This window comes from Equus caballus, chromosome 24 (genome assembly GCF_041296265.1).
Source record: "Equus caballus isolate H_3958 breed thoroughbred chromosome 24, TB-T2T, whole genome shotgun sequence".
Taxonomy (NCBI): Eukaryota; Metazoa; Chordata; class Mammalia; order Perissodactyla; family Equidae; genus Equus; species Equus caballus.
The window spans coordinates 21,600,485-21,624,505 of record NC_091707.1 but is presented as its reverse complement, the minus strand read 5'-3'; the positions used below and the strand labels follow the sequence as shown (position 1 = coordinate 21,624,505).

Sequence of the window (24,021 nt, the reverse complement as noted above, 5' to 3'; positions counted from 1 at the left end):
ATGTACGGCAAACAAAAGAAAGAAAACAGCAAGATTGCTTTTCCCCAAAGCACACTTGTGTTGCTACCAGCACATTTTTCTATGCTGGTTGAGAAATGTCTCTTAAAGCTTTGATTATCTCTGTTTGTAAAATCCAGTCATCACACTTGGGATGGGAATCTGACTCACAGATAGGCGCCCTTTTACATTCAGGGTGGAGACAATGATTTTCATAAAACGCCACTGATTCAACGCCTTGATGGTAAAGTGAGAGTATAATCATTAAACGCCAAAACAAGAGAAATGGTGCTATTTCAACAGCCTGTTTTTAAACATAAGCCATTTTAAATATATGCTCATCGAGCTAATCTTTTGCTCCCTACATGCCCCCAGGCTCCAATAATTCTCCCTTATCACAGCAAGCTTCACTGTTCTGAACTGCTAAGCCTCGCTCACATTCAACAGACCCCGCAGGCTTCCGCTGTCTCCTCCCCCGCCCAGGGCCCCAGTCCCGGCAAATGCCACAGTGCAGCCACTGATAGCTGTTGGGAGCCTCAAACAGGAACTGTGCCGTCTACAAACTCAGGGAAAAAAATGATAACGCTTATAATTTTATAAGGGAGGTCTGACACGTTTCACTACAGCCCCTGTGAAAAGTCAAGTGATCTCATCCATGTGACTTCTCTCATGCAGGACTGCCCAGCTGCCATGTATGCAAGCCTGTGGTTTTCAACCAAGGAGGTTCTTCCCCCCAGGGATATTTGACAGTGTCTCGAGCCATTTTTGGTTGCTACAACTAGGTAGGTGTTACTGGTACGTAGTGAGTAGAGGCCAGGATGCTGCCAATCCTGCAACGCACAGCACAGCCCCCCAGAACAAAGGATTATCCCACCCCAATGTTAGCTGTGGGCAAATGAGACTGCACTATGCATGTAAGTGAACTTTTTTTACTGGAAAGGTTAAAAATTCACCAGCCATTTGATTATTAAAACTAACCTGTTGGTGAAGGTCAAGGTGGTGGGGGATGAAGTTCTGAGCCAGGTGGAAGGGAATTTTCTGCTTCAGATCTGCCCTGAAGCCCAAGTAAGGAGAGACAAACCAAGTTAAGAGCAGGCCCTCAGTTCTACAGGCTTCCAGGAGAAAAGCTTCATCCAGTCCCTAGGTCCACTCTGCCATATCTGTTCCCTACTTTACTGGTAGTGTCTAAGTCATCTTGAACCGCCTTTCACCACTGGTAGGTAGACCCAGTTTAGGAGGTCTGGGCTTGTTGCAGGCACAGGCTCATTCCCACTTCACAAGGAAACCATGGCTCAGTGCTCCCTGGGAGTGAGGAGGTGAGGGGAGAGGAAGAAGAACAAGGCAGCAGATGAAGGCACTTCCCATGGTCTATGGCACAGAAAGGGAAAAACACGTATGGGGGGAGGGGTTGGCGTTTTACTGGAAGGGCTTTCCCCTTTTGTTTTGGTTGGGAATTATATATTACATCATTTTTATGTTTAAAATATCACACACCATGAGAATGGAATTAAGAGACTCTGGGAAGAGTTCCAAGACTCCCTTCGTAACGCCTAAGCGATAAATCATCACAGACCATCCTAAAGAAGTGGGTAGGAGTGAGCTCGAAGTACAGGGGTTCTTTTACTGTACAAATAAACTACAAGTTGGATGCCTCACACAGAAAGGTAACAGGAACTCCCTGGGTGGCCCTGAAGGGAAGACAGGGCATGCCAAAGCCCTCCAGTGGGGTGGGCAGGGTCTGCAAGGTATTAGCTGACAAAGGAAGGTAGGAGGAGGCACCTTGCACAAGAGCAGTCAGTCTTGATGGCACATGGGTTAATATGGGGGGAGGAGTGGTGTCCCCAAAGCCTCGTGCAGGGGGTGCCAGTGAAGACACCAGTCTCCCCAGCAGGACGAGCACAATTGTACAAATAGCGATGGTGAACAAGGGAAGTGAGCTGGGTTGCTGCTCTTCCCATGATGTCTCCCGCTTTGGGCCCCCAAGCCCAGTGGTGCCACAGAACTACCACCAAGCAGAGGCAGCACCTCCTCCCCGCAATAATCTCCATCAGGGCCTAAATTCACTGCACCCACATAAAAGCAAAGGTGCGCTTCATATGCAAATGCAGCTTCAGGACAAGGCCCCTAGCCTCTCCTCCTAAGCAGATGGCTGCTCTGAGCCTGTCCTAAACAGCGACCCAGGAACTGCCGGCCACAAAGGGTCCCTAGCCAATTCTACATTATGCACAGCCTGTTCAGGCCATGAAGGCCCCGGGACAACACCTGCTCCCCAAGGGTGGGGACTCCTCTCTGTTTTTTTTCCCTGGCTGTGTCCTCAGGGCTTAGAGCGGAGCCACACCTTGAAGGCACTCAGCTGCACTGGCTGAAGGAATGACACCTTCTATCCTCACCTGCCAGTGGGCTCTTCTCTGTACTTCCAAGTGGGCTAAGTTTATCCTGACAGGGCTGATTCTGTCGTGAGAGGCCCCGGATAGCTCTGGGGCCTAGAAGAGACAGACACAGCTGGGATCTTACCAGCGATGAAGTAATTATGGAAAATTCAAGTATTTCAAAACCAGAATATATCACACTCTATGGTTTCCACCCAGAGCAGTTGGGTATTTACACTGCCCAATTCTGTCTTCAGGGTGGGGTGGACCTACTCTAGCCACTCACAGGTGTAGCGTCAGGCCCTGACCTGAGTATCCCAGTCAGTCACGGCAGGAGTCAACCCAACTTCTCAGGGAAACACCTGCAGGCCGCCCTGAGGTGCTGCTTAGAGCTCAGATGTACTTGGTTTGCTAGTCTCATAGGCATTCTGATTGCACTTCTGAGGAAAGACTGCATGCAGAGTTTGGTGTTCATTTTCAACTCCCTTCCCTTTTGTAGTATAACGATGCGTTTACTCCGTGCTGCCTACTGTCCACTGCTGTTCCACGTGTATTAATTTTCTCTTCCCAGCTAGACTGAGGATTGAAGGACTGTTTCTTTTGCCTGGCACTCAACCAGTGTGATCCTAGACTGTTGGATTTTCACTAAACTATTTGGCAGAAAGCCCATTGCATTTTCATCTCTGGAGCCAGTCCTGGCACTTCCAGCCCAGAGCTTCCCTACAGGGCCCTGTTGAGTATCTACGGTCTGGCAGGTTCCCAGTCACGGTCAGGGAAAACCACGACCAGGCCCTCTCATCACAAGGCTCCGTCAGTCCTCAGGAAACACAGGGCCAGAGCTGACCCTGGCAAGTCTCAGATACATCAAAGGAAATCACACACAATCCATGAACCATCTTAGCAAACTCGGGGTGGTCGGCCTATGTGATCTCTAGGTCATCAATGATGACCATGGCCAGCGACAACAAGGCCAGTTACAACTGAACAATCTCAAACTGAAAAATACACCAACCTTTCCCAGCCCCTTTGTCACACCAAGTATCCTGGCAGTTCTCCCCAGACAGAGTGCGCCAAAGGAACAGAGGGACCTTCAGGCTCTCCTACTTCCCATTCATTCTCACGGCCCTGTTTAGCCACAGAAAGTCAAAGAGCCTGGGAGCCTGAGAGGACAGAAGCAAAGGTCCTAAATACCCCCCCACCACCCCGGAAATCCAGGGCCTGATGATAGCCTATGTGCATTCTGTCCCCAGATGGAACACCGCTAATAAGTTGGGAACATGCCCAACTGGGAAACACCATGTTCTGGCACATTTTCTATTTTGATCTGAGCCAAAGGCAAATTACAACAAATGACCCATAAGCAAACCAATCGTGTTTGTGGCGGTCACTGCTCAGGGAAAGGAGGAAACGTAGCTCCAAACAGATAAGAGGAAATATCCTTTGGTATTTCACAAAAGGCCGCAAAGCTATATATTGTGAAAAACTGCCTTTATTCCTGCCTAATAACACTCTTCTTATTTGTGGCATAAAGGAAATGGATGAAATAATAGATGATTATGGATAAATGGACGAAATAATAAATAAATGGATGAAATCATAGATGATTAAGCTGCATGACCTGGTTAAGAACCCATGGTCTGACTCTTGCTTGCTGTGTGATCTGGGGCAAGTTACCTAACTCTCTGGACCTCAGTTTCCAGATATTTATAGAATGCCAAAATGCATTTATATAGACAATGCAGTTGTGTAGACATTGGTAATGAATATAAGCACCTAGAACACGCACCAGGATCTCAAGGAATAGTAGCTGCTGCTGCGAATTCACTCTTCACCCATCCCTTCTGCAAAGCTGATACCATTTGGGGTCCAGGAAGCAATGAGCTATCCTAAGGCATCAATAGAGGCCTCTTCAGAACGCTCCTCCTTCCAGCCCTTCTGGCTGCACTCCCCCTCTCCTCCCCTAACTCCCCATCGCTGTGCCTCCTCCCCTAGTCTGGGATGTCCCTGTGACTCAGAGCACAGGGCTCACTCTGCTCCATGGGCCAAGTGCGCCTCCTCCTTGCCCAGGCCGGCCACTGGTAGCAGCTCAGCAGATAAACGCCCACTAAACCCTCAGGAAAGGGAAAGGGGGCTGAGGGCTGGAGCACAGACAGGGCTGGACCGGGCTGGGGGGCGGGGGCGGGTCGCACTCTCCAGAGGCATCTCTGCCAACAGGTCCACCAGGGGAGAACGCAGATTTAAGTGGAGGTGCTTACCTGGGAAAAACCAAAGGCAGGGGACCTTCCTAAAGACAGGGGGCTACTAGTTGAGTCCGAAGCAGAGCTCGGAGCTCTCACACTGAAGGCTGCAGCACCGTCACCTGCCTGATGAAATTCTGAAAGATTCACTTCAGGGCCACACGACTTTCTTGCTGCCTGTCTCTCTCATACACACGCACACGCGTGTGCACATACACTCCTTTGCTAATATTCAATACAACAGCAATAGAGAAAATAATACAGAGAAAAGAATGTTCCCATGAGCTCAGGTTGCCAAGTGATTTTCATCACATATTTTAAGTGTGACTTCAGTATACTGATACCACGGCGCACCAGTTCTGTAAGCTGACAGCATCCAGGCCCCAAGATTCCTAGGCACCCTAACCTTCGGAAGTAGGACTTCTGCTTTGTTGACCAACATTTGAGTGGCTCCGTGTGGAAAGCTCTGGCCCTGCCGGGACCCCGAGGCATCCCGCTCTGCGGACGGCCCGGTAGGCGGACACCCTGAGGCCTCCGCCTGAGAAGGGCCTCCGGCGGGCGGGAGGCGGGAGCGCTGGGCCGGCCCTGCAGAGGGGGGCCGGGCGTGCGGGCCCACCCGAGGGCAGCGGCCGGCAGAGGCGAACTCGGGCGTTCCCGAGAGGACGGGGCCCTCCTCTCGCACCGGCCGGGCCGCTGCCTAGGGGCTCTGGGGCCCGGGCCGGGCGTCTTGTTTGCCACATGGGGCCTCAGGGAGCGGGCCTCTGGACAAAGGCCGCGCGGCCGCCCCTCCGGGCCGCTCCGCCCCTTTGTTCCTCCTCTGCGGCCGAGGGGAGGGCTCCTGGGAGAGCCCGGTTCGGGGCGGACCCGGATTCCAGCGCAGTCACTGATCAAGATGGAGGAGGGGGCTTTACCCGAAGGAGTTGGGGAGGCGGCCAGGCCCGCACCCCGGCCTCCGCCCTCCCTGACTTCATGCCCACTCCTCCCACCGCCATGGTTAAAGGAGTATCATCACGTTACCAAAACTGGTAAACAGAAAAAAAATCACCCCCAACTTCACTACCCTCATACAGTCCCTGATAGTTTATTGGCATCATTTCCTTCCAGTCTTTTTTTGGAGGAGGGGCCAGGTTTGCCAATTCACTGTCTTGGGCAGAACCTGATATGGATACATGCCACGAATCGTGAGAAATTCGGCATTATTTCCTGGACTCTAACCTCCGAGTTCCACAATTTACTGTATTGGATTTGGGGCAAGGGATTGAACTCCTCAGTTACCGCTCAGCAAAATGAAAATAATAATTGTACCTACCTTACAGGCTGTTATGAGAACTGCATGTAATAAATAATACATGTTAGGTGCTTATGACAGTGTCTGACACATAATCATCTAACTGTTTAATATTCAATTATCTCTTTACTGGCTGCAAATCTTCATCAGATAGTATCTTACTTAAGTAAACTCCTATTGCTGAATGCTTGTTTCCAATATTTCCCTATTATAAATAATACCCTGAAAATTAAACATATTTATGTATAAGACTGGTTTTATTCTTTACGTGGTTTTCTTAGGCTAGATTATCAGAAATAAAATCAACAGATCCAAGAGTATAAACATTTTTGTGAGTCTTGATACAGACTATCAAATTATTCACAAACTATTAGGATTTATAACACTATCAGAAATGTATGAGGATGCCAATTTAATGATATACTTGAAAGCAATATGTGTTCTTATGAAAGAATTGGGGGCAATAATTTACGGGCTCATAATTCAACATAGGAAGCTTGATAAATTATCTAATATTTGAGATTTGCTTATCTTTTTCTTTTTGCCAAGAACAAAAGCTTCTAAATCTTATTTTTGGGTGTTGACTAGACCCTCCCGATGCTGTCCGTGCTGGCCACTGGGAAGTCCCAGGACATTTCTCTCTGGTGCGGGGAAGGAGGTGGTCATCAGAGCAGTCACAGTGAGTCTGCCCACCTGAGAACAGGGCTGCGTGTGTCCGAAGCGTTTCTGCATTCTCTCTTTTGTCCTCATCTGAACCATGCTCTCATCTTAACAGTGAGAATTTTAAGGTCGTCTCCAGTGGTTCAGACAGAGGAAATCAAAGGTGGAAGAACTCAGGTCTTCCGTTTCCAAGGGCAATGCTGCTTCCATACCAGCAGGTTAGAGGGGAGCCAGGGCAGACAAGAGGTGCTGAAGTAGATGCTGAATCGACATAATGTTGTATAAGACAACATGTAGACTGACGGGTCAGAGCACAGAACCCGGGCTCCAGAGCCAGCCTGGCCCAGAGATGAACTCACAGTCTAAGGGACCCTCAGCAAGTTGCTTCCTTTCCAGAAGGGTCTTCACAATGAAAGATTTCACAGACAGCTGGGGAGCAACTCCAACACCTCGCCTCGGCTCACTTCTCAGTTCTTCAGGGAGACTGTTACACTTCAGCCTTACACGCTGATTAGCATCTCATTTTAGAGGCCATGGCCTGCCAAACAAGTGCTAAAAAATCATAATTTACCTCCTGTAATTTCTCATAGTAACTAACATTTTCTGTTCTTTATAGTTAGCTTTTCAACAGCGAATGGGGATAGTCACTGAGGATTTCTGACAGATGCAGAGACAGCAAATGCCAGGCATACTGTGGAGTCTGATACCTTGCAAATCCGAGAGAAAGCAAAAACTACAGCAAATTGAAAATTGTTTATCTATCTCAGCATGAGAAAAACTCACTTGATTCTTTGAAGTTGGTTCCCACTACTTCATTTATCATCTAGACTTAAGGCAGGAGAAATTCCCTTTATCCTCTGCTCTGGAGATAATTCACAGCAAACACAAATTTTAAGCCCCAACGTCAGTTCCTAGCTCTCTGGTGGAGAAATAAAAATCACCTTGCGGTAACGACTGCCACCTTGTGGCCACATAAGAAACTGTCACTAGGAAAAACACACCACCTGCGGAACACTGTGGAGATCCTGTGTGGCCGCTGACATTTTGGTGTATTGTATAATTCATATATTTTCCTGGAAAATTCCACATTGTATATGCTATATTCATTGGGCTCCCAGTCTGTTCCAGGTTTATTTCTTGTGCTACTCTACCACAACACGATCTAACTGTTGGTGAGACTTCTGACCGCTTCTAAGGAAACCCCGGCATTTCCTTTTGTAGGTGAAGCCCCCTGGAGTTGGGTAGGAGACATTTATTTATTTGTTCATTAGAGTAACTTGAAACAGCCACTGCACGACCAGACTAGGTTCAGTAAATGCCAGGTGACTGTCTGACTCAAAGGTTATCAGCCAGTTGAGATTGTCTAGCCTAACGTCACAGGAAACCATCTGCTCTTTGGTGCAGGCCCTGAGAGATAGCGGAGCGGAGCCCTGCCTCGCCCTTTGATTCATGGTGTGAGCAGGAGGCGGGAGCATGAAACCCGGGCCATCCATCAGTCACGCCTTCTTCACAAGGGTGTTCTCAAGACTGAGCTGTCACCTCCTGGAGAAAACAGCTGGATGAGGCGGGGGAAGGGCTCCATGCAGGCCAAGTACAAAGTATAGGAAACTGAGTTTCAGGGCTACTCCAGGGGGCAGTGGAGGCCAGGAAGAACTAGCGCTCCAAAGGAACATGGACCCTGGAGAGGGGACGCAGAGAATCACGGGCAACAGGGGCAGACCGGTGCAGGCTCCCCGGCTCCTGGAGCCACAGACCATGAGGGAAGGAGGGTGTGGTCTCAAGGCGGAAGGAGTACAGGGGGGGCTGTGGCCCAAGAAGCTATCAGCTGAGTCCCCAGCTCCTTCCAATATGCATGGGAGTGCATACTGTGCATCCTCTTTAATACACCTCCTGTCTCCCCACTTCCAGTCCTCCCTGCTCCACCCATTCTCCAGGCTGCGCATGTGTTCTTCCCAGCACAGATTTGAACACAAGCGACCTCTAAACATAGACGAATGCTCAGCCTCACTCACAGTCAGAGAAATGAAAATTAGAACCTCAAAGATACTAGTTTTTTAATCTCTCCGATCATCAGAATGATAGACAGCATGCCAGGATGGGAGCGTGGGGGAAACAGGCTTCTCACACATGGCTTGGGAGTGTGAATTTAGAAAGGCAGCAAGCCAGTGCTAAGAGCTTGGGCTCTGCAGTCAGACGGCCTGCTGTCAAAACCTCTGCCACGTGGAAGCTAAATGTCTTTGTGCCTCAGTTTCCTCGTCTGTAAAATAGGAGTGACGCTAACAGAATTTACTCGACACGGTTACTGTAAGGATTTAAAGGAGATAATACTCATAAAGCACTCAGAACAGTGCCTGGTGTACAGGTGATAAAGAGTTAGCTCTCTCTAACCACTATGGGGGAGAAGGCCAAGTGGACTCAGTCCAAAGTGTGCATGATATACCTGTGACCAAGCGATACCACTTACAGTAGTGTATCACATAGAAATAATAACGCAGGCATTGTAAAGATAGCAGTGCAAAAGGACTCACTGTACCTTTGAAACAAAAGTCCAGGTACAACCTAAACATGTGGCAATAGGAAACAAGTTAAAGAAATCATGTCATGTTCTTAAAATGAAGTACTACGCAGCCATTGAAAAGTGAGGCAGCTAGGTATATACAAATAGGAAACAATCTCCAAGACATAGTATTATGTTTTTCAAAAAAAATAAGGTCTATGGTAATGTACAGCATGGTGACTATAGTTAATAGTACTGTATTGCATATTTGAAAGTCGCTGAGAGGAGATCTGAAAAGTTCTCATAACAAGAAAAAAAATTGTGTAAATAAGTATGGTAACAGATGTTAACATTGTGGTGAACATTTCTCAGTATATGTAAATATCAACTCATTATGTTGAACGCCTGAAATATGTTATTTGTCAATTATACCTCAATGAAAAAAAATGTGTAAATTTTGCAAGATGGATTAGAGAAATTTACTCCCTCAATAAAGCCATTTTGGAGTTTTCTCCTAAAAAAATAATAAGATGTAGAATGGTGGGCAAATTATGCTATCATTTGTGTTTTTAAAAAATAAATATGGGTGCATATATGTGGAATGTGCATATGCTTTTACGTGCAAATCTTCTCTGAAAGGGTACACTTGGAACTAGTCTCTTTCAAAGAAAGGATATGGATATTTAGAGGACACTTACATTACCTACTGCAAAAACTTAGTTTTTTTATACTTAAAAAAGGCAAACTGATACATCATTCCTCTGCTTAAATGTTCTCCATTTGTTCTTAGGACTAAAATCGAAGCTCCTTAACACAGCCTACATGACCCTTCACAGCCTGGCCCTGGCTCGGCTCACTTCTGGAGCCTTGGTTCTCACTAGGCCCCTGGGCCTCACCCTCCATCCTTCATGCAGGTGAGCTTTAGTCAAACCTCACACTCTCGCTTACTGCTGGACCCATGCAGGTGCTGTTATCCTATCTGGCATATTTGCCTTCATTCTCTTTGCCTAACTAACTCTAACTCACCCTTATGGTCCCAGCTTAGCTGTTACTTGCCCTGGAAATACACTGCAGCATCCCCGGGCCAGGTGGGGTGCCCTGATCCACTCTCCCAGAATGTCTTCTGACAGTGAGAAGACTCTGAAACATCTGTGGCATGCCCTCTTGGTACCCTCTCAGGAGCCATCTTCCCTCTTCACTGACAACAGAAGCCCGGTTCTCAGCCCCATACAAAACGGGCAGCAGAGTACCCTGCCCCAGGGGATGTGGCAGCTAGGTGTGCACAAATATGAAACAATCTCCAAGATATATTATTATATTACATTACATTATTACAAGGTTGGTGGAAGGCAATCATGATAAACCAGCTTTGGTGGCTAGATATTTGCTCTTCCAGCCTCCCTTGCAGCTAAGGGGACTCAAGTCTGGGAAAGATTTGTCTCTTCCTGATAAAAGGATAGTGGCCCATGAAGGCCTTGTGCCTCTGCCCCATCCTTCCTGCTTTGGATGCTGTGATGTTTAGGGCTGTGGCAAATAACTTGAGATGCCAAGGGGAAGAGACGCCTGATGTCACTGGGCAGCTAATCCAACCCTAATGCTGCTTCCACCAGACTTCTCAAGAAAAAAGCTTATACTCATGAACTAAACTCATCCTTTCTGTTTATTGCATGAACCACTGTAGGCCAGGTACTCTGTTAACTGCAGCCAAAAGCATTGCCAACGGCACCCCATCACAGGGTAGACGACTCAAATCCCAGGATCAGTCAATGGAATCAAGCAGAGGGTGCCTGATTGAGGCCAGGAGCAATGCCCTGGACATCACAAATCATGGCGCCCACGTGGGCCCAGCCTGGTCTGAACCTGGGGTTCAGAACCAGACCAGTATTTTGGAGCAGAGCCAAAGCCAAAGTCTCCCAGATAAGCAGCCCATGACACTTACTCTGCTCTTAGACTTCTGGAACCTTCACTCTGCTAGAGAAGACTTATGTATGAAGACGTTTCAGACATAGGACACACAGCCCTCAAAGTGACCCTTCTCTGGGACAGCAGGAAAGGAAGCAGGTAGTTCACTGGTTTTGACTTTCTCCCAGAGGTCATTAGAAGTCCCTGGTACCTTCATATGGCCCTACTGTGGGAGCTCATCCCCCACAAGTTTCTGAGACTCTACTGTACTAAACCTTCAACATCTTATTGTCTCAACTGTTTAAGAATGGAGGCTGGGGTCGGCCCGGTGGCGCCGCGGTTAAGTGCGCATGTTCCGCTTCGGTGGCCCAGGGTTTGCCGGTTTGGATCGCGGGTGCAGACATAGCACCGCTTGGCAAGCCATGCTGTAGTAGGCGTCCCACATATAAAGTAGAAGAAGATGGACACAGATGTTAGCTCAGTGCCAGTCTTCCTCAGCAAAAAGAGGAGGATTGGCAGCAGATGTTAGCTCAGGGCTTCCTCACAAAAAAAAAACAAAAGAAAAAGAAAGGAGGCTGTCGAGGCACGACTGTGAGTCATACTTACAGGGGTCTGAAAGCAGCAGAACAGCTGAGTGAGGAAGGGGTGATTGCGGGCCAAGGACAGGATCCTCTTCTCCGTCATCGTGCATTCCACGTCATCGTCCTGCAGGATCACGTCCTTCTTCAGAATCTTCACGGCATAGAGGTCTCCTGTTTCTTTTATTCTTGCAAGCATCACCTATGGCAAAGCAGGAGAGAGCCTGAGCATGAGAACTCTTGTGGTTCCTAGGGTGTGGGACACACGGGGCAGAAAGGGAAGGAATGGCGCATGGGAAATGTGAGTGTGTACATACATGCACACACAAGCAACATACACACATGCACAAACGTACACACAAACAACGTACCCATAATGGGCTTACTGCAACCCAAACAGTTACAGCCAAGACTCACCTTCCCAAAGCTCCCCTTCCCCAACACTCGGATGAACTCAAAGTTGTCGATACCAAGTCGGTTGGAAGAATTAACCCCAATGCCATTTCCTTCTTTGATGCTCTCCTTTCCCTGTCGTCTTAGAGTCGTTCTGGAAACAAGCTTCTGCAGAGAAGAGTAGGAATACATTGAGTCAGAAGTCACAGTGCGGGCACGAAGCATTTATGAATGGAGAAGACCTTACTTGCAGCCTCAACACTCAATACAACGTGAGGGCAAAGATCAGTTCAGCTTGACATATGATCAGGTTCTGCTGATCAAAACTACCTCGGCACCAGCTCCTGATCTGTGCTTACTGTATTTGGGAGAGAATCATTTAAAAATATATCTAAGCCACCGAGTTTTAGTTTGTGCTCAAATGGGAGTGTATAGAAACACAAACGCCCGAGTCTGGTCCGGCCAGTTTCTTGGGTGGCTTTCTACAGGCGGTCAGATTCCAAGAGCGCCCCCTGGTGTCCACTCCCTACAAAGAACAGCTTTCACGTTTGCTCAGAGGATCAAGTACCACTCCACACCAGGATGTGAACGAATGAAGCAACGTTATTTATACAATATTTTAAATTATATAAGAGAAATAAAAATTAATGTAAAAATTGGAACAATGAAGAAAAGTATGAAGGATAAAATTTAAAATACCTATAATCTCACCAGCCCCCCTCAAAAAAATCTAAAAACAATTACACATATGTACACATCTGTCTTCACACATTAATTTTTAAAAATATAAGAAAATTGTTTCACAACACATTTTTATTTAACATTTTGTCATGTATATTTTCCGTATCTTTAAATATACTTCAAGAACATGAGTTTTAAGGGCTGTCCAATATTCCATTTCATGTATATATCACAATTTATTCACTAATTCCCATGCTATTGGAAATATAGGTTCTCTCCCATTTTTCCTAGTATAACAAACACCACAGTGAATGTACTTCCATTCAAATCTTCAAAGCAGGGTGATTCAGAGCCTAGGCTCTTAAGCAGGCTGCCTAAGTTCAAATCACAGCTCTGCACCCTAACCCAGTGACCTTGGGCAATTCCCTACCCATCCTCTCTGTGCCTCAGCTCCCTCTTCTAAACAAAGGGGATGTTACAGCACCTGCCACATGAGTTATTATGTGGAGCAAATGAATAGACGCACATAAAGCACTTTGATCCGTGCCTGGCACATTCCATAAACACGAGCTGTGTTGTCATCATCATGATCATCCTCATCCTTTTTCTTAAGATAACTTTCTGGAAATGGAATTCTTTGGGCCAACGTGTTACTTTAGACGACTTCTGATACATGGTCCACTTGCCCCCTAGGAAGGCTGACCACCAGCACAACGAGAGCTCCAGTCTCAGCACACCGAACCAGCCGTCAGCGTGGCCTCGGTGGTTCTCCAGCTCCACGCTGCTGACACAAGCCCATCACAGTGAGGGTGCCACCAAGGCAGGATGACTTGCAGATGTCCACCTTGGGACATTTATGATACAAGCTACCACTAAACAACAGATCAAAAGTCTAACATCCTGGAGCTTTTTGACCTATTTTAGAGCTAAAAAAAAGCTTATCTGGGGCAACTTCTAAGCGATGTTTGCAATAAACAACTGTGCAAAAGCCTGAAACTAAAAGGATTTGACCTTCTCAACCCAGTAGCACAGCGAGAGCCAGACATAACATAGATCATCTTAAAAACCCAATTGTTTTAACAGTTTCTCCTCCAGATTTCTGATCATAAATTTTCCAAAGATAGAAAAATTTTACCAGTTTGAATTTCACTTCCTCTACTTAAATACTTCCCCTGGTTGGGCTAGCACTGGCTAGAAAACTCTAGGCCAGTGTCTCAATTTTTTTTAACCCATTCTTCTCTTTTGACAGACTAAGGATTCTCCGTCTCTTTTTAATGTTGTACTGTCAAATAACAGGTAGATTTGGTTTTCCCACTATTAAATATCATAATATTAAAGATACTTGGTTCAAATGACAAATGACAAGTGGCAGTGCCCATTCCTAGAGGTGCCACATGGTCTATCTTACTCCCATCATATTTTAGAAGCCCTGGTGTGGGCTGAAATCCTTTATCTACACTCTTCAGGAACAGCCGTCCTGTGCATTAGCAATCTCCCTCATGGTATTAGCATCCTGACTGTCTTATCCACAAGACACACTTTGAGGGACTCTGCCAATGCCTTCCTGAAATCAAGACACACAATGTCAGTCAAGTCCCTGACCTACCAGGCATCCTTTCAGTAAAAACGAAATGGGGTGGTTGGTGCTGACATTTTCTGGATAACCAAGAACCTAACAATGATTGCATTTTCCTTCCTAAGCACCCAGAGATACTCAGCAGTTAAGTCTAGGGTTTTCCTGACCTGGCCATCAAGCTACACCTTTCAGAAATCACAGTCATAGCCATGGCTCTTTCCCAGCTCTCTGCAGACCCCGGCCAGGAAGGCAGCAGTAGGACACGGGCCTGGGAAGTGGCCGAGGCTCTAATGGACAACACGCCAGCAGGTGGAGGTCACTCAGGGAGGTTGCAAGACAAAACATGTCTACGGCAACTGACACAACTCCACCCAACCCGAGAGCTCAGAGGAAGGAACTCCCGTCATCACTGAACTCGAGAGATAAATTCACAATCCATAAACAAAAACTGCAGAACTGCTGGATTCCAAGGCTGCAGAGAGCCTCAGAGAGCTTCAGGCTCAAGCTCTTCAGAGCAGAGGAAGTGGAGGCCCACAGCTACTGGCCAACTGCGCTCCTGGGGCCCAGCCATGAGCAGACCCAGGCCCCTGGATTTCAGGCTCCTCATCAGGAAGCTGACTTTTTAAAAAAAGATCCTTCCTCTGCTTCTTGCTATATCTGCACACTCATTATTTCCTGTCATATAATTGTATATAGAATCTCATTTGTGAAACAAAATGCTCTTTTAAAACGCAATGAATCTGTTCGTTGTGTTTGCGGAGATAGGAACTTTACGCCGTTTACGTCACATGCGCCAGTCCGGGCTTACCACAACAAAACAACTTCTAAAGGACAATAGGTGAAAAAAGCAAAGCTTACCGAGGTTGGAGAAATATTTCCAGGCTGGAGGCCCATCCCAGCCAGAGTCTTGGCGAGCTCCACCGCGTTCACCCCACAGTTAGGAGCCACGTTCGCCTGACACCGAATGTGTACATTCATTTTACATACTGAAGGGAAGAAGAGAGGACAATCCACATTCAGAGAGGAGCCAAGTCAACGTGTGCTGTGAAGGAGAACTTTAATAACCTGGAAGATTGCGACAGAGGAATTGGACAGGCTGAACAATGCCATCTTCTCATAAAATTAAACTTACACTCGTAATAATCCCTGACATTTTATCTAATTCTGTTTTGTGCAGAAGCAGAAAGCCCGGCATAGAGAAGAATAATAAATTTCAACTACACTTTTTTCTCCCTGACTTGATGAAAGGCATTCATCTCAATCATCTGTAACAGTCCCTGTCGACTTAATAGCACGATTCAACAGAGAGCTCAAAATGTTCATCGCAGTGACAGTCCCCAGTCAGAGAAATAACAAGGAGTCAGGCCAACTGACTTCATGCTTTCCCTTCGCTCTCTCCACAAAAGGTAGCAGTCTACATGCTACACAGAGATTGCTCTTCAGACAGGATGGAAATGGTGTTTCTGAGAGAACAACCTTTGAGTAAAGCTTTCTTTCTGAGTATTGTTGTGGTTGGGTAGCCCTCACAGCACAGAGCACGGCATCCTGTGGGGCTGTGGTTCTCAGCGCAGCCTGTGGTTCTAACTGCTTCATGGGGGAAGAAAAGCAACTTTTTTAAAGGTCAAAGTAAATGGCAGTTGGAAGAGGAGAGTGAAGCAAGCACAGCTTCTGGTGCACAGGAAGCCGTCCTGGGACGATGACGGACCCGAGGTTTAATCAGCAGAAAGAAAGTTCTGATACGGTTTCTTTACGTGGGCCTTGCTGACGGGAGGCAGAGATGAAGCAGCAAGCAATGAATTCCTGTTTCTGGAGTATCAATCCATCTTTGGAAACATGAGAAGATCCAGGTTTTGTGGGGCCTGAATTTATGTAATTTAGGTACTCTCTTTAAAAAAAAGAATACCTAATCAAGTGGAGAGCTCTGGAAGGTGCCCTTGCAAGGGAGGGGCCCTTGGCTTAAGCTTCATTAGCTTCAGGGGAAATCCATCTCTCTCAGGAAAGCAGGTATGGAGATACACAAGCCTGCAGTGGCCCTTCAAAACCACCATGTGACATAAAAGCAAAAATTATAGGAGCCAGATCATGGCAGATGTGCTACCTTCAGGGCCACCAGGGATAAGAACAATGCAGATGACCCCATGCACGGCCCTACATGTCAGCCACAACCATAGAAGAGCAGAAAGTGACTTTCATGCTGGAAACCCACACACAGGTGAGACCATTCAGCTCATGATCAAGCAGTGCCAAACCAAAGCTACACATGAGCTGGCTGCCATTTTGGTTATATAAAAAAAGAATGATTAAATGGTGTTCTGGAGAGAGAAAAGAATTTGTCCTTCTTAAAAACAAGGGACTTGTTCCTTTTTGTTGACAGAAGCAGGCTTGGTAAGTCCAGGCAGTCAATGAAAGTTGTGCAGTTGCACTGACGTGAACTCTGTCTGCCTCAGTGACTCAGGATGTGTCTAAGTCTTCAGGATGAAATTCACATGTATTCCAACAGGGGACAGTGCACCCCATGACTAACCCCAGCCAGGATGTTACAGCAACGCTCAGTGGGAGATGACTCAAGGCCAAGAGCTCCCCAACTCTTAGCAGAACAGGGATTGTCCCTCAACCTCAGACCCTTTGCTGAGGCAAAAGCTCCAAGCTGGGGCTCCACTGGGGACAGTTAGTGAAGGGCAAGCTCACGGCCAAAGCCCCAATGTCCTTCACTCCAACAACCCCTCCGATCTCCATCACAGTGCCCCTCAAGAAGACCAGGCAGCTCGAGTTATGCTTTCACAACTCAATTCCTGCTTATTTCTGGTGAGCTCATCAGACCTACCCTCCTGCCAGTTCTTACTCATAACCCAAACTTCTCTTTTGGCCACCTTACCATCTTCCATTTCTGACCAAGATCCCATTTTTTTCCTCTTGCAAATACCTATTAAAATACACAGTGACTAGTCTGTACTCAGCACTAAATAGATGATAGCCAGCTAGATAGAACACTAAATTAACAACTGACTTAATATTCTATGGTTAGGAAATCTGTGGATCAGATGTAACTCTCTTTACACGCCTGACAAGGAACGTAAAATTATAGAACCACTAAGACGTTAATTTACAAAGGATCTGACGCCATTAGTCCTAGGTCAGATCCTGAACCTAGAGAATTCCAAAAGCTCATGGCATGCTGTTCTCATGAAGAAGTGGGTACCCAGCACCCCAGCATCTCACTTTTACACTGAAGTCCTTGTCGCATTATCCCCCAGAGCAGGGAGCCACAGTGATCACAGAACGTTGGCACTTTGTAGTTGTGGATGCTGAACTTGTGTGGGATGTTGATTCCGAACCTCTGTTCAGCAACCTGTAAAAAAGGAAATAGGAAGAGCTAAAAATCACACCAACATCTTTCGTAAAATAGGAGCCCACCAAAAGCAAAGTGTTACTCTGACCCCTGAGCCGGGTATATTATTTCATTGCTACCGCCACGATTAATTCCTCAGGCCTTACTAAGCAGACTAAGCACACTTTCTAATGAACAAGACTGGACAGAAATGTGTGGTGTGCATTAGATTGTTCACCTTTTGGCAGATCGATAGAAATTAAAATTTTCACTTCATCTTTTATATTGAGGCTGTATTTCTCTCCTTGCCAAGCCATGTCCATTTCCCAGAACCTTTTAACTTCAGGATTAAACAGGTCTTTTATAGACTACATACACTTGCTATCATAAGCTCTTCCAGAAATTGTGTCACGGGGGTTGGGGGTTTGTGGAAGAAAGTGGCACCCAGAGAGCATGGAACCACAGAAGGAATCCATTCCAAAGTGACATTCACGTAGCATCTTATTCAGCCCTTCCAGCCTTTGCCTGGCATTTGCATTCTGATATCTGAGTGCATGGGTTTCCTTTAATCTCACACACAATTGCTTCTTGACCTTTTGGCTAAAATCAAGTGTAATTTCACATACCATTTCCAGCAAATAACTAGACTAGGTATATGCTCTATGGTCTATGTCACAATTTTGAAGTAATAACAACAGACCCACACATGACAAGGAGTGGGGCAGTTCTTACTCCTCTTGAAACTTTTCTGGCCTCTTTCATAAAAGTACACACACCTCTCTGTGCACCCTTTAGCAATCCTCCATGCCCACTGTGAAGAACCACTGGGGTCCAGAGTCAGACTTCTCAATGCATCTGTCAATCCACTGCTAACTGTCAGCAATACTCCGTCTGCTTTCCACCCTCAGAACTGAGAATGCAGGCCTGCCTCAGCTGAACTCGATGCAAGGGGCGAGAGTGAAGTTCAAGCGTTTATGTACAGATGGACGTCCTCCCTGAAATCTCCCGAGAGGCTGGGGGAGGCCAGCAGCCACCTTATTTAGGAAGCGCAGTTTGCAGTTAACAACATACTTGTCACATCAATTCTATCTTGTTTATCTCTCACAAAAACTTTGTGAGGGAAGCATGGATCCCATTTTAAGACTGAGGCCAAGAGAGAAGCTAGCTAGCGGAGGCTGGATCCCGCATTCAAATTCCGGTCACGTGATGCCAAACTCAGGGATCTCTCACTCCTCCAAGGCTCTCTCCAAATGGGCAGAAGTGATCCCCAGAGCTCACACCCAGCTGAGCACTAACAGGCTCATCTCGAGGACATTCTACACAAGGACAGAGATACAAATGCCATAACATAAGGAGAGAAATCTCAATTCTGATACCACCACTGGCATGAGTGTGGAAGGGAGGAGGGAGGGGGAGGGAGGGAGAAAAAGAGGCAGAGAGAAAGAGCACATGCAGACACTTAATTAGCAAACCGCTTATCCTCTTACCTTTGAATCCACTTTGTTAATATTGTTTTGGCAAGTGCAAGCTGTAACAATTAGATGATGGCAGCGCTTATGGACGACACAGGTGCACACTAGGAAATTAAATCCACGATTATACATTTATTGCAGGCTCACAGTCTAGCCAGGTACAGTAGAGTCAACAAGGGCTGCACCAGGCCAAGGCGCTTGATTTGGATGTTTGGCCCACATGATGGCAGCCAGTACTCCCATCCTTCCTATGTTCTTTACCATCATCCTAAGCCGGCCTTCGTTCATGCTCAAACCTGAGCTTAATTCATCCTTCCTGGCTCTAGCCATTCTCGCATCCACCTCCAGAGGAATCTTCTCACAGTATATTCTGGTCACCTCACCCCTTGATCTAAACCTTCAATTACATTGCATTGTCAACCAATAGAGTTCAAATTTCCTAGCCAGGTTTCAGGCCCTCCAGAGGCCACCCCAAGCTTACCTGTCACCTTTCTTCTATGGGAGTTCTTTGTTCCAGTGAAAACTAGACCAGTTGCTCTTCCTGGAGCAAGTCTTAACCCTCCCCCAGCACACTGTCCATGTCCTTCTCAACCCCTAGGATATCTTCCTTTTCTATGGCTCAACTAAATAGCCAGCCCTGATGGTCTAGTGGTTAAGATTCAGGACCCTCACCACCACAGCCCGGGTTCGTTTCCCAGTGAGGGAACACCACCACCCATCTGTCGGTTGTCATAATGTGGAGGCTGTGTGTGTATTGCTGTGATGCCTAAAGCTATGCCACTGGTATGCAGGGTCACCCATGGTGGATAGATTTCAGCAGAGCTTCCAGACTAAGACAGACTAGGAAGAAGGACCTGGCCACCCACTTCTGAAAAAATTGGTCATGAAAACTATGAATAACAGTGGAGCACTGTCTGCTATGGCACCGGAAGGTGGAGAGGATGGCTCAGAAACACCAGGCAGGGCTCAGCTGTGCTGAACACAGCGTCCGTAGGAGTCGGAATTGACTTGATGGCACTAACAAACTAAATCGTAAGTTTATAACAAGACACAGCTTTAACAAAAATGTCTCTTCCGTGAAAATACACTACCTCTGACTCCCCTTCTAGACTGAAACCATCTTTCCCTCCTGCGGTCTCCTCCTGCAACCCTTACACCCCCTCATTTCAAATCTTCCATATATAGCCTTTAATGTCCGCAGGATTCCCAGGCAGCATAATGCCTCGAATAAAGTAGGCACTCATTAAATATTTGCAGAATGACTCAATCGTTTGAATATTTAGAACTTTCTGAACATTTTTTTTCATTTTTATCTAGATAACTGACATAGTGCAGATGCAGTCCAGTTTGCCATTAAAGGATGAACAAATGCAATGAACCAGCATGAAAATATACATCATTTTTAAGATCTTTCAGGACATGTGGAAGTTTTTAGGATTAAATACATAAAGACAGATGACATGTCAGCAAATAGCACTATACTTTAAAACTAATCTAGCTTTCATCAGATTGAATTCTCAGGAGAACTGAATTCAAAGTTCCAGGAGAACTGGTCTTTTTATATGAGGGGATCTCAAAACCATCCTTCACACAGAAAAACCTCATGTTCTGAGGCATCTGGGTTTCTTTCAGTTAGCTTGGCTAGAGGTTTATCAATCTTATTGATCTTTTTAAAGAACCAGCTTTTGATTTAGTGAATTTTCTCTATTGTTTTCCTAATTTCAATTTTACTGATTGATGCTCTAATTGTATTATTTCTTTTCTTCTGGTCATTTTAAATTAAGTTTCTCTCCTTTTTCTAGTTTCCTAAGATGAAAACTTAGAATATTGATTTTAGACCTTTCTTTTTTCCAATATATGCATTTAATGCTATAAGTTTCCCTTTCAGTACTGCTATCACTGCATCCCACAAATTTTGATGAAACGTATTTTCATTTTCACTTGGTTCAGAATATTTTTTATTTTCTCTGGAGTCTTTTGCCTATGTGGTATTTAGAATGTGTTGTTTAATCTCCAAATATTTTGGGGCTTTCCAACTAACTTTCTGTTATTCATTTGTAGTTTAATTCCATTGTGGTCCAAAAAGATACTTATGATTTCTATTCTTTTAAATTTGTTAAGGTTTGTTCTATGGGCCAGAATGTGGCCTGTGTTGATAAATGTTCCTTGTGAGCTTGAGAAGAATGCATACACTTATTGTTGGTAGATGCAATATTCTATAAACGTCAATTTGATCAAGTTGTGATATTCTTACAAATTTTTCTGCCTGCTGGATCTGTCAGTTACTGGGATACTGAAGTCACCAACTATAATAGTGGATTTGTCTGTATATCCTTGCAGTTCTATCAGTTTTTGCCTCTCATATTTCTGATGCCCTGTTACTAGGTGCATACATGTTAAGGATTGTAATGTATTCTTGAAGATTTGACCCCTTTATTATTACATAATGCTTCTCCTTGTCCCTGATAATTCTCCTTGTTCTGAACTCTGCTTTGTCTACTTTCTTTTGATTAGTGTTAGTATAGTATACCTTTCTCCAGTCAGGTATTTGGTTTTATATTCCTGAGCAAGATGTAAACAAATTGGTGTCTTATGTCTCCTGACCAATGTTCTTTCTGGCTCTTTTAACAGCAGGTGGCCCACTGAAAATCAGCCCATAAAATATCCTGGCACTATGCATGAGAGAGACTGGAGTTGGCTGCCAGGCAAATCCCCATGCTGGGGAGGTCCAGGTCAAAAAGTGACGTCAATTCTGACCTGTGAACTCTGTTCTCATTTGGGGCTGAGGTTAATAATATAAGGTCAGTTACTGTTGTTGTATTTATTATATATTTTATTTTTTCTAAATTTGAGAACTCAATCAATTTGTTCATACACATTGAAGTATGTCTTATTCCATTCTTCTAAGGGAAATAAAGTTTTACCTCACCTCCTCCAGAAAAGAAGGCAGGATTTCCTTATTTACATGAAGGCTACCACTCTAGGATATGTTTTGCTATTTCAGCAATCATCTGTAGAGCATAGATCAAGAAGACAGGTACCATATGTATAAACCGTGTGACGATGCTCAAGCCAACAATAGGGAGGCCCAAATAAAAGACAGGCCAGTCCAGTCTGGCTAAATCTCCTGAGTAAAGAGTCTTCTTCCACTCCTTCCACTTTTATTTCGTTCCAATTCTGCCAGAACACTAGTAAATTGGATTTATCTTAGAATTGTAAAAATCGAAATAAATTTAATGTGTAATGACTTACAAGATCATTAATAGCTTAACTTTGAACACTTCTCTCATTCTTTTAAAAATCAGAAAATCAAAAAAGCAACTTGGATAATAACTTCTATTTCCAATGAGGGCAAAGATAAGAAAACTTCTCTCCCCTATTGATGGTGAAATTGGAGAAAAACAAAAATTTATCTTCAAGATTCAAGGGCACTGCTCACACAATGGCATTACCTTTTAGTACTTTCACATTATTGCACAGACAAAACTTTAAACAACTAAACTTCATTAGGCATCCTGGCTTTAGGAATAAAAACATTCCCTCTATGTTGTCTGAAAAATATATAGCCAAAATTTAACCAAAACTAAAGAGTTGTAATTCTATGGGAGTCTCATTTGACCTACAGAGTTATTTATCACAATATTAATGGAATGTATCCTGTTTCCTCCTGGCATAATAAATTTTTAACATAGAAACAAGATTAAACATGGTTTTAAAAATGTTTTCTTACCTTGGCATTGATAACCCTGTTTCCCAAATACTCCCCTGTTCAAAACAATAGAGAAAAAAGTGACCATCAGTCAAATATTTCAGCAACATTGCTCCCATAATTACAGTACTTAAGGAAAACAAATTTCATCCTCTGGTCCTTTATGAAAAACACAATTTCAGAGGAGAGGCAAAGAGGATGTGCTTTTTGAGCCCTTGTTTGTTACCACAAGGCACAGAGGAAATCATCTGATGGCCTAGAATGCTCCAGATGATATAAACAGGTGGGAATAGGCAATTCTCATTCAACCACTTCCATGGCAAGGCCTCAAGTCCTCAACGAAAATAAACCCTCATTCATACGTATGACTGAGCCTCAGCCTGAGGCGTCACTCCACCACCTAGTTTAGCATCCTCTCTCACGTACACGTGAAGACATGCAGAGGGTGAAGTAAACAGACGCAGATTCACGTATGGACATAAACAGATGAGTCCACTGCAGCTGCCTGACCTGAGGCACCCTCTCTCTTCCTGTGCCCACATCACCCCAGAGTCCACGGGAGAGCAGAAATGCGGCCACAATGTGCCTGTCATGCCTACAGCTTCCAGCTCTCTGTCTCCCTAATACAATCTCTGGGTGATGGTGATGTTATTCTCATTCTCATTAACAAAGGCCACATTTTACTAAGCCTGTAAGATCTGCCAGGCACTGAGCCAACCAGCTGACATGTACCATCTCTTTCAATCCTCACAAAAGCCAGGTGAGGTAGCGCACATAATAGGATGGCTAAGAGCATAGCCATGAAGCCAGATGGCCCGGGTGTGACTGGGGCAAGTTGTCAACTTCTTTGAGCCATAGTTTCCTCATCTATAAAAAGGAATAATGATAACAGTACCTCCTACACAGGGTTACTATGAAGATAAAGAGTTGATAATGTTAAACGCTTAGAATGGTGTCTGGCACTTTAAGGTCTATATAAAAGCTTACTATACAAACAAAATAAAATTATTGTCTCTATTTTGCAAATGGGGAGACACCGATGGGTTATAAAACTTGTCTAGGTTCACACATCTAGCAGGTGATGAGACTGAATGCCATAGCATACTCTTACCCATATGTATATAACACATATACCAATATTTTAAATATGGGTGTGTGTGTGTGTATGTGACAAGGCTGGTTGGGTGGGAGTTAATGTTTCCTTGATAGAAAAAATTTAGTGAAATTATCAAATAAGTTCCCATTAAGAATGCTAGTTGAGGTCACAGGTTGTCACTACAAATGCCTATACGGGCATTTAAAGGTCACATAAAGGCAGGTCACATAAAGGAAGG

The 24,021-nt window shown here is 45.3% G+C and overlaps 1 protein-coding gene across 1 annotated transcript in view; it reads right to left on the bottom strand.

Annotated features, from left to right (window-relative positions):
• PRKCH (protein kinase C eta) overlaps window positions 1-24,021 on the bottom strand; it is a 212,981-nt gene that overhangs the window by 74,113 nt on the left and 114,847 nt on the right. Inside the window, exons 4-9 of the mRNA XM_001498126.7 lie at window positions 22,709-22,743; window positions 18,994-19,082; window positions 17,398-17,527; window positions 15,037-15,164; window positions 11,946-12,089; window positions 11,557-11,730 (exon numbers count right to left, since the gene is read on the bottom strand). Coding sequence (XP_001498176.1) covers window positions 11,557-11,730; window positions 11,946-12,089; window positions 15,037-15,164; window positions 17,398-17,527; window positions 18,994-19,082; window positions 22,709-22,743 — 700 coding nt within the window. The remainder of the gene's footprint in view (window positions 1-11,556; window positions 11,731-11,945; window positions 12,090-15,036; window positions 15,165-17,397; window positions 17,528-18,993; window positions 19,083-22,708; window positions 22,744-24,021) is intronic.